The 10,712-nt window shown below is 35.5% G+C and overlaps 2 protein-coding genes across 2 annotated transcripts; both read left to right on the top strand.

The window, feature by feature from the left end:
• The first annotated feature begins 3,552 nt into the window (after positions 1-3,552).
• On the top strand, positions 3,553-7,990 carry LOC115987423 (pentatricopeptide repeat-containing protein At4g26680, mitochondrial-like). The gene is made up of 2 exons (XM_031110963.1): positions 3,553-3,666; positions 5,421-7,990. Exon 2 carries the CDS (start codon positions 6,038-6,040, stop codon positions 7,658-7,660), a length of 1,623 nt encoding a protein of 540 aa, XP_030966823.1. The 5' UTR covers positions 3,553-3,666; positions 5,421-6,037; the 3' UTR covers positions 7,661-7,990.
• A 1,143-nt stretch (positions 7,991-9,133) lies between these two features.
• On the top strand, positions 9,134-9,799 carry LOC115985523. The gene has a single exon (XM_031108463.1). The coding sequence runs from the start codon at positions 9,134-9,136 to the stop codon at positions 9,797-9,799; it is 666 nt and encodes a 221-aa protein (XP_030964323.1).
• Positions 9,800-10,712: the final 913 nt, after the last annotated feature.

Here is a 10,712-nt window from a genome sequence, read left to right as displayed (position 1 = left end):
GAAAAGAAGCAGAATATAATACCGCCCCACTTAATTCTGCTAAGTGGCCAAGATGGTCCTGACCGGAAGCTTCGCTTGAAACTCGATCAGTCCTTATATTAGTGGCCATTAATTAATTGACCTTCATATTTAAATTTTTAGCTATATATATATATATATATATATATATAGTTCGAGTGGCCTTTCACAATTAATGCTGCAACATGCTGAACCATGAGTATCATCATGTCCATTAGATTACAAACTATTGAGATTAAACTAAGGGTTTCTCCAAGAAATTAAAAAAAAAAAAAAAAAAAAAAAAATCTATCCTTAAAAAAAATCTATCCTCAAATTCCAAGCTGCCGTCCTCCGCCCTTGGCAACCCATCCCTTGCACAACCACTGTGCAAGCGACCCCAACCATATAGGCTGATATGGGATGATTCAAACGAGACATTTCGGGGTCATTATATTGTCACCAATTCATTGCATAGCCATAGATGGAAGTCACTCTAGCAACACAAGTTGTTTGTTAATTGATGTGAATATAATATCGTTTGCTTTTGTTGATTAGTTAGATTATGCAAAAATGTTGGACAGATGAAATAGTCTCTTGGCCAAATATTGCTAAATTCGGAGTTTATTTGCGTTATAGATACTATTCCAAGTTATTTAGGGAATTGAGGAAAAAGAGTGAATTTCGGCAATAATGTTGCCGAAATTCAACAAAAGTATGAGAGAGAAAGAGAAAAAGTGGGAGAGAAAATTTTGAATTTCGGTAATCATGCTGCCCAAACCTGCTGACCAAAAACTAATTGTGGCAATGCCATTACCGAAATAGGGGAAAAAAACAAATTTGTGACAATTGTGGCAATGCCATTGCCGAAAATGGGAGGAAAAATAAAATAAAATAATGGTTGCCGAAATCTAGGTAGGAATTAAAAAAAAAAAAAAAAATTACGTCCACAATATTTTTACAATATTTTCACAACAAAACATAGATAATTAGTTATTATTAGTTCAAATTTGAATTTAACACTGAGATTCCTTTTATAATCCAACAATAACAACTTGCCATTTAAAATTTGTTGTAAAAATATTGTAAAAATTGTGTGCACATATCATTTCTTAAATTTAAAAAAAAAAAGTGGAATGGATTTGTGGCAATGGCATTGCCGAAATAGGAGGGGGGGGGAATTCCCTCCTATTTCGGCAATGCCATTGCCACAAATCCATTCCACTTTTTTTTTTTTTTTAAGAAATGATATGTGCACACAATTTTTACAATAAATTTTAAGTGGCAGGTTGTTATTGTTGGATTAAAAATGTAATCTCAGTGTTAAATTCAAATCTGAACTAATGATAACTAATCACCTATGATTTGTTGTAAAAATATTGTGGACGTAGCATTTTTTTTTTTAATTCCTCCCCAGATTTTGGCAACCATTATTTATTTCTTTTTTTTCCTCCCATTTTCGGCAATGGCATTGCCACAAAAATTTTTTTTTTCCTCTATTTCGGCAATGGCATTGCCACAATTGGTTTTTGGTCAGTAGGTTTGGGCAGCAGGAATTTCGGTAATATGATTACCGAAATTCAAAATTTTCTCTCTCCCACTTTTTCACTTTCTCTCTCATCCTTTTGTTGAATGTCGGCAATACCGTTGCCGAAATTCACTCTCTTTCCTCAATTCCCTAAATGACTTGGAACAGTGCCTATAACACAAATAAACTCCAGATTTAGCAATATTCAGCCAAATGACTCAATGGAATAGTATATATTTATATAATCACAAATAGATTCAGTAAACTAGATTTACCAAACGTCTTTTGTCATATGGTTTACTTTTGGATCTACTTTATTTTTGATTCGTAATGTCGTTTTCCTTTTCTTGTCCAATGGCTATGCAATGAATGGGTCGCAAGGAGCAAAGGACAGATTCCATTTCCCTCTCTCTTTCTTGTTTCAGTTTTAGATTTGGCATCAAAATATGGGGATTTGATTTTAGGAGACCAATTTCAAAATGAGTCTAACACCCTAGATTTGATTTTTCAATTTTTAATATTAAAATTGATGACATGTCACTTAAAAATTGCCATGTGATTGTTTAGTTAGTCACAATAGACTTTGAGACTAACGCTGTTAACAGAAGAACCACTTGTGCTTATTTTTTAAATTTCGTGGATCAATTGTGCTCGATTAAAACTTCAAGGACCAATAGTGCTCAAGAAGCAAATTTTAGAGACCAATAATGTATTTTTACATAATTTTTTTTTTTTAATTTATGAAAAAGACATGCATAAAAGCTATAAAAAAAATTCTTATAATATGCTTTCAAACACACAAACAAAGTACTGATGATATTATTTCAATTAGAATCTCTTTAGAAAAATTTTTATGAAGTTGTGTTAATTTTCAACAATAGGACCGAATAAGCTTTATACCCCTGCCTTGTAAAAAGGCTTGCATATTTTTTGTCTTCAATCTTTATACCCCTGGGGCCTTTGGGTATTAAAATCATGTTTGGGGCCCAAAGGCCCCCCTTCCCCTCCAAGAATATATTAGCCCAGGCCCGAGCCCAACAAGGAAAGATAAGCCGCTTATCCTAATCTATATATATATATATATAACCGAAGTTTTTGCTGGCACCACAATTTTCCACGTCAGCACAATATTTAAAAAATAAAAAATAAATAAAAATTATAACTCCTCAAAACCCTAGCAACCTTACCCCTCTCTCAAGTTAAGAAATATAAAGCCACAGTTTCTGCAAACTCTCTCTCTCCAAACGTAGGAAGCCCTAAAGCATTCAAGATCTACAAAACCCTAGCAACCTTACCCCTCTCTCAAGTTAAGAAATATAAAGCCACGGTTTCTACAAACTCTATCTCTCCAGACGTAGAAAGCCCTAAAACATTCAAGATCTACAAAGTTCAGTTCTGTTTATATATTAATTAATACATAAACAGAACAATCAGCTTGCAAGCGCTTTATGCAAGGCCTGGATAAGAAGGGACGCCCCATCGTGGTTTGCTTTGGTGGCAGGCATAAGCAGAACAATCTAGAGGAGTTCAAGCGTATGTTATTTTGACTTCAATAACTATTATTATATATTTCTTGAGTTTTCTATTCTCTAGCAAATTATTTGTGCAATCTCCTTGTTGCAAAATCGGAGCTGGTGATTAGATAAATGGAGATGTCTTTACTTTTTGCAGGTTTTGTGGTCTATAGCTTAGACAAAATATGTTCTAGGTAACTTCCTCTCCCCGTCTCTATTATTTTATCATTGGAGAGGGAATACCGTTGTCTTTGAAGAATCATTATATTTTTTATGTTTTTTTTTTTTTTAAATTTGTTTTATGTAAGATTAGTTTGTTTACATCAGTTCTTTATCTCAAAGATAAGGCTTTTATTTCTACCGTAAGAACTATTTAGGTATGTATCCCTTGCAAGCACACATGAACTTAAATTGTTTTTTAATATATGCATGCTTTATTATTTTCTAATAGTTTTCCCGTGCATCGCACGGGTTAGCGACTAGTTCCAAACTAAAAAAGAAAAGAAAAAGAGAGACGAGACGAGAGAGACTGAGAGAAAATCAAGCATCAACCACCACCACCGGCCACTGACCTACCGACCACGCCGCCGGCGCCGGCCTCTCCAAGCTCCGTCATGCCAATTTCAAGTATTTATTCTCTCTTTCAAAACCTAATACTGATATGATATATAAATATATTCTCTGATGCTCTCTCCACACCATACGTTTATAGTTTGTGTGATTGTGGTGTTTGTTTTTTTGCTGAGGATGATTGTGAATTGAATAATTGATCTGCGAATTTGTGATTGTGTTTGTTGGTAGTGAAGTGAGGGCAACAAGCACAAACAGAGCAACAGAGGGTAGTGATTTAGGAAAAACAAATCCTAAAGTTGCGCATTATTATAAATTCATAATGTTGTGTTTTTTGGCATCTATGTTTGTCGTTTGCTTGGCTTTTGCTTTTGGATTAGGTCCATTTAGGATTTAAGAAGTTAATTTTGTCTTTTCAAATTTGGATATTTTTAATGATATTATGGATGGTCATGATAGTGTGAGTTTAGAATGCTCAAAAATATTCATAACGTCTGTAGACTGTAGTGGGTGACTAACAAAGATAAAAAGACAAATAAATAATTCAATAAAAATGTCACAACTTTTTTTTTCTTCTTATACTTCGGCCCCCCTTAACTTGAAATCCTGGGTCCGTCTGGTGAGAAGGAAACCCCGTCGTTATATAGAGTTGCTGCTGAACCTGAACCCTAGAGTAGAGGAAGTGAGTGCTAAAGTTGGAAGGAATACGCACACATGCACAGCCTACTCTTTCACTTTGTAATTTCTCTCTCTCGCTCTCTCTACTGACTGCCACTCATTGTTCTTTGTTTCTTTCCATTCTATTGTCTCTGTGTGTTGATTTTCGCTTTATATATAATAGAAGAAGATTATGTTGGTAGTGTACTATGAAGAGGGCCCTAGTCCTTGTTATAGTTATAGCATTTGTGACGTTCGCAACCTCTTCTACAACAAAATGCTTTTTGCTTAATTAATTAAGCATAGCAATATGGCTTGTATGAAAAAGGTGTTGGGTTACATTCTAGTATGGAATGCTAATCTAGACTAGACTTCTCCTGACATTCTAATTTTCTCTGCTACCAATGCATTGATCATCAAACCTTCGTGCTGATCCTTTCACTCTCACTCTACTATGTATATGTTTCCTACCTCTCTTGTCTTTTGTTTCTGTCCAACTGGGTTCCTGCACGCGTTGTTTTATTGGCAAATTGCTACATTTCACATTTCCATTCATCATATTTGCACATTTTTCTTGTGATGCTGATCAAGGAATTTTCCTGCACTGATCAAACCTTCATGTTCATCTTCTCACTGTATTATATTTGTTAGCTCTGTTGCTTTTTGTTTCTGTGTCAGAACAATTTTTCCATTTTTTTATAAATGTGGTGTGTTGGAACCTATTTGTTCTCCGCTTTGGTGTGTTTGTTTCCCCTCAGGTGATTTAGCTAATGGCAAATACAACCTTTTCAATTTACAGCATTTCAAATTTCACCATTTTCTTCGTTCAGCTTTTTCAAACAACCTTATTTTAAAAAACTGAAAATTAATTACCAAATAGGCACAAACTGGGTAGCTACACTACACATGCTGATTTATGGCAAATTGTTAGGGTTCTCATTTCCCTGCATCATTTTTGCACATTTTTCTTGTGTTGATCAAGGAATTTTCTATCTTGTAATGGCACAGGATCATCAACAGAATCAACCCACTTAACTTGGTTGATGGACTCCAAGTTAATTTTGTGTGTTAATTTATTTCATTCATACTGCTTATCTTATTTTGGGATATTGGAAATGATCATAGAAAATTTTCTTTTCTCCTTTTCTTTTCAGATAGCAATCTGTCTTGGAGAATCAGTTGGTAGAGGCTTAGTTTCTGATGTCAACACCATTGTCCCTTTTACACTACCTCCAGTTTTGTTGCCCACTTTATCCTAACTGATATTATATTCTGCATAACCAGTTACCGGGTGAACCTGTTTTATGTTAACTCTTTCAAACAAATCATAACAGTTTCCTCTCCTCTCCCATGTGTTGTCGTCACTTCCACTCATGTCCCCCCCTATTTCACTGCCACCATCAGTTCCAAACTCTGTTCTTTCTTCTTTCTTCTTTTTCTCCTTGGTGAAGTTCAGAGCAAACTACAAGCAGGCTTTGCTTGTTATAATGCCCCAGTGAAGGGTCAGAGTTCATAAGCAAAGTAAATTAATCCAAAGAGTATACATTTCCTTTGGTCTCTGCATTCAACCAAAGTTAGTGGATCTTCAAATAATCATGTACATTTTTCCTATGCTATACATTTTAGTTGTCTTAATTTCATCAAGAACCAGATCCATTTCATTTTCATTTTGCTGAATTGGGAGGAAATATTCACTTTGGTTATACACCAATATTTTCTGCTTCTTCACAAACCAAAAAGAAAAACCATCTTCTTTCTATATCAGGAAATTATGAATAATAGCTTTCCATTTTGTCGATTTTCAACTTACCTTAATTCTGTCGCTATAACTCAGAGCACTATAAAGCCCAGCATCCCAGTGGATTTAGGAAGAAATTGGAAACCAGTTCCAATGCCCCACAGAACAATCCCTGAACCCAGAGGTCAGGACCTTGATTTCATAAATGTTGCACACAGCCATCTAATTCACTCTGATTGGTCTAAGCTCAGTTCCTTATCAACCGGTCTAACACCCCTTAGAGTGAAACATATATTGTTAAAGATTCAGAAGGACCATGTTCTTTCCCTCGAGTTTTTTAAATGGGTTGGGATTCAGAAACCATGTGGTCATAACCTCGAAACCCATTCAATAATCCTCCACATTCTCACCAAAAACCAGAAATTCAAGTCTGCGGAGTCCATTTTGAGGAAGGTTCTTGTATCAGGTTCAATAGATGTGCCATTGAATCTGTTTGAAGAAATGCTGCACTTGTACCGCTTGTGTGATTCTTCGCCTCGTGTTTTTGACTCACTTTTCAAGACTCTTGCGCATATGAAGAAGTTTAGGAATGCCACTGATATTTTTTGTCGAATGAAAGATTCTGGGTTTTTCCCTACTATTGAGTCATGTAATGCATACATGAGTTCTTTGCTTGATTTGCACAGGATGGATATCACCTTGGCATTCTATAAAGAAATGCAGCGTTATAGGATTTCGTCAAATGTTTATACTCTTAATATGGTCATGTGTTCTTATTGTAAATTGGGGAAATTGGACAAGGCTGTTGAGATTTTTAGGGAGATGGAAGGCATGGGTTTTAGTCCGAATATTGCATCTTATAATACGCTAATTGCAGGATATTGCAATAAGGCTCTTTTGAGCTCCGTGATAAAGCTTAAAAACTCAATGGAGAAGAATGGGGTCCATCCGAATGTGGTTACATTTAACACACTCATTTATGGGTTTTGCAAGGAAGAAAAATTACATGAAGCTGGTAAGGTTTTCAATGAGATGAAAGCAGTGAATGTTTCTCCTAATACTGTGACCTACAACACCTTGATAAATGGGTATAGCCAAGTGGGTAACAGTGAGATGGGAGGTAGGCTTTATGATGAGATGTTGAGGAGTCAAGTTAAGGCTGATATCTTGACTTATAATGCCTTGATTTTGGGACTATGCAAGGAGGGTAAGACAAAGAAAGCAGCATATCTGGTTAAAGAACTTGATAAGGAGAACTTAGTACCAAATGCCTCGACCTTTTCTGCCCTTATTAGTGGTCAGTGTGTGAGGAAGAACTCTGAGCGGGCCTTTCAGCTATATAAAAGCATGGTAAGGATTGGTTGTCATCCTAATGAACAAACTTTCAAGATATTGATATCAACCTTCTGCAAGAATGAGGATTTTGATGGAGCAGTTCAAGTGTTGAGGGAAATGATTGAGAGATCTATGACTCCTGATTCAGGCATCTTATCTGAAGTTTTTGTTGGACTTTGTCGGTGTGGAAAAAGTCAATTAGCAAAGATGTTATACAGTGAGATGGAAGCTAGACATCTTATGCCAGCAGGTTTTGAAATATCCAAAACCATCAACTTTGATGCTGAGAATGAGAACAAAGCATCTGGAGATAATTGGTAAGGCTGTATATACTATACACCTGAACTTTCCATGTAACGTATGGGGTTGTGTGGATTTCATTGCCTGACCTCTCCTTGTAACTTTTAATAATTAGCCTTTAGTTGTAAGTGCAGTTTTACTATGACAGCAAAACTAAAGCAAGTTTTGCTTGTAAAAAGAAGTAGCATAGTTAAAAGTGTTTTGAGTCTTTTGACAAACCACTGTTTTGTTGGTAATCTCATTGTTTTAGGCATAATAAGGTGCAATTGTATACAGATTTCTTGCTTTGAGTGTAGCAGATTTTGTGCTCTGCTTCTTATTAACATTTTACCGAAGACTCTTTAAGGGCCATTTATTTATTTATTTTTTATTTACCGAATGGCACTTTAGTTGTATTTTGATATAGAGCTGTTTGTTTATATGGATTTATCACAGGTTTGCATTTAAACTTCGTGTTATTTGCTTGATCTTCTCATCTTCATTTTCATTTTCCTTCTATTTATTTATTTTCAATGAATTTATAGTCTTCATACAACCAAATGGAAAGAGTGCTTGGCAGCTTTTTGCATCTTTCCATTTGGTTGGTTGTATTAACTTAGGATAGGCTGCTGGCACTCTTAACTATTCTCTTCTAAACCAGCAAACTGATGAGACATTGAGACAAGCGAGAGTCTCTCACCTGTTGATATTAACAACCAAAATCTTGTTGACAACCAACCACTCTCACTTGTTGATATTAACCACCAAATTTTTGTTGGCAAAACAACAATCTGAACCATCAATGAAGCAAAGCGGAAAATATTATATATTAGTCACATAAGCACATTCCATCCAAAGAAAATCTGAAATCTAATATATATTATTTTTGTTTGAGTTGTGAAATCTAATACAACTATAAGTTAAAGATGTATGATAGGTTTTTTTACTTGCCAAAGGAAACAAAGTAGGCCTTGACTAATTATGAAGCGAGTTAAAGATGTATGATAGGTTTTTTTACTTGCCAAAGGAAACAAAGTAGGCCTTGACTAATTATGAAGCGAGTAAAGAGAGTGTCGCTTACAATTTAAGAAGTAACCGTTACTCTCGTATAAAACTTATTTCACTGATCTCTATGTTGCTATTGTTAACAATTCATTAAGAAGGGAGTAAGGATTGGAGGGAATTAGTGAATTTTAAATTGGGAGAGTTAAATGATAGAGCAAGCAAGACTTATGATCCAGATTGGGCTGTATACTGTTTACATACTTGATTTATCAGCAACGTAAAGTCATCTGTAACCTTGTTGATATCTTTCTAAGGTGACAAAAATATTATCAAACAGTCAAACTCTCCCCTGTAGGAGTCTTTTTCTCTCTCATTACAGTAAGAGCTTTTCTTTCTCTCTCATCTAGGTAAGAGCTTATTCCCTCCCTTAAAAGTCTTTTTAGGGTTCTTTCTTGGATTACACCATTTTCCTAAAGTGGTTGTAGCCCAATTTTCTTCGGATGTGGCTGTATGGATCAAGAAGTAGTGAATAGTTTGGGAAACTTGAAGCTCACAAAAGAAGAAGAGGAGGATATTGTTATTGCTAATAATAACAGTTCTGGAATTTTTGAAGAATGCTCTCTGAGCTTATTTGGGCGTCTACTTTCAGATCGTCATCAAAATTTTAGAGCTTTAAAGAAAACCTTAAAGGCAGCATGGAAAATGAGTTTTGATTTGAGAATTGTGGAAGTGTGGAATAATATTTTGCAGTTTAAGTTTGGGTCAAGATGTCAGTTAGAGTGGGTTGAAAAAAGTGGTCCTTGGAATTTTGACAATAACCTTCTCCTTCTCTGCCAATGGAGGAAAGGTTTGACATCAAAAAACCTTAGTCTCTCCCATTCTCCTTTTTGGGTGCAGATTTGGGGTTTGCCATTTGAGAATATGACTGAGGATATTGGAAGAGATATTGGCAGTAAGATTGGAAGAGTGTTAGAGGTTGACAAGAGAGCTATACAAGCAGATCAAGCTAAGTTTTTAAGAATAAGAGTTGAGGTGCAGATTGATAAACCTTTTCGTAGAGGGGGGTATGTTAAGAATGATGAAGGTGGAAGATTTTGGGTTGATTTCAGGTATGAGAGGTTGCCTACTTTCTGTTATAGATGTGGAATATTTGGGCATGATGAAAAACATTGTTAAGCAAGTTCATTGGAGCAATTATCAGGAAGGCAATATGGTGAATGGCTGAAAGCTAGTGGAGTTATGAAAGTTGGAGGTGAAAAAGAAAAGCTGAAGGAGCAGTCCGTGGCTGAGAAAGGAGGTTCGGCTTCTATGGTGGTGGACGGTGAAGCTAGAATAGGGATGGCAACGGGCCGGGTTCGGGCTTGGTTTTTGCATACCCAGGTCCGACCCGCGAGCTAAGACCTGCAACCCAGACCTGGCCCAATTATTAATCGGGTTTTTTTTTTTCCGGGGCCCAGACCTGCCCTGCGGGCCCCGTTTAACCGGTTGGGCCCAATTCTAGCCCAACTGATTTTTTTTTTTTTTTTTTTAAGCCCATTGAATTGTTTTTTGCCAGATTCAAGCTCATTCATTGGGCAGGCAATTTAAGCCCATTCAAGGCATTATTAGGCAGCCAATTCAAGCCAATTCAAGCCCATTCAAGCCCATTAAGATTTTTGGCATATGCAGCCAAATCAATCCAAATTATAAGTTAATTATAAATCAATAAATCACCTGTTAATTTAATTATACATCTATAAATCAATAAATCATAATTAAAATCACCAACTAAACATAAAAATAAAATAAATCCAATAAGTCCAAGAACTAAGTATCACAAGTCCAACAAGTTCAAGAAATTAAAAAATAAAAAGTTACAAAACAAATCCCACAAGTGTAAGAAATTACAAAATGTCTTATCCTCCACAAACCAACAAATTAAAAAGGCTAAAAAATTACAAAATGCTAAAAAGGCTTAGAATAATTACAAACCAACAAATTAATCCAACAAGTTTAAGAAATTAAAAAGGCTACTAAATTAATACAAAATGTCTAATCATCCATAATTGTGACACAACTCCCATCCTCTTCATTAGGCTCCCCATCATCA

This window comes from Quercus lobata, chromosome 4, assembly GCF_001633185.2.
Source record: "Quercus lobata isolate SW786 chromosome 4, ValleyOak3.0 Primary Assembly, whole genome shotgun sequence".
Lineage (NCBI taxonomy): Eukaryota > Viridiplantae > Streptophyta > Magnoliopsida > Fagales > Fagaceae > Quercus > Quercus lobata.
The sequence above is the reverse complement of the archived record's forward strand: the minus strand, read 5'-3'. Positions and strand labels throughout refer to the sequence as shown.

Coding starts and splice junctions, on each gene's coding strand:
- LOC115987423 (XM_031110963.1), top strand. CDS start 6,038: ATGAATAATAGCTTTCCATTTTGTCGATTTTCAACTTACCTTAATTCT.
- LOC115985523 (XM_031108463.1), top strand. CDS start 9,134: ATGGATCAAGAAGTAGTGAATAGTTTGGGAAACTTGAAGCTCACAAAA.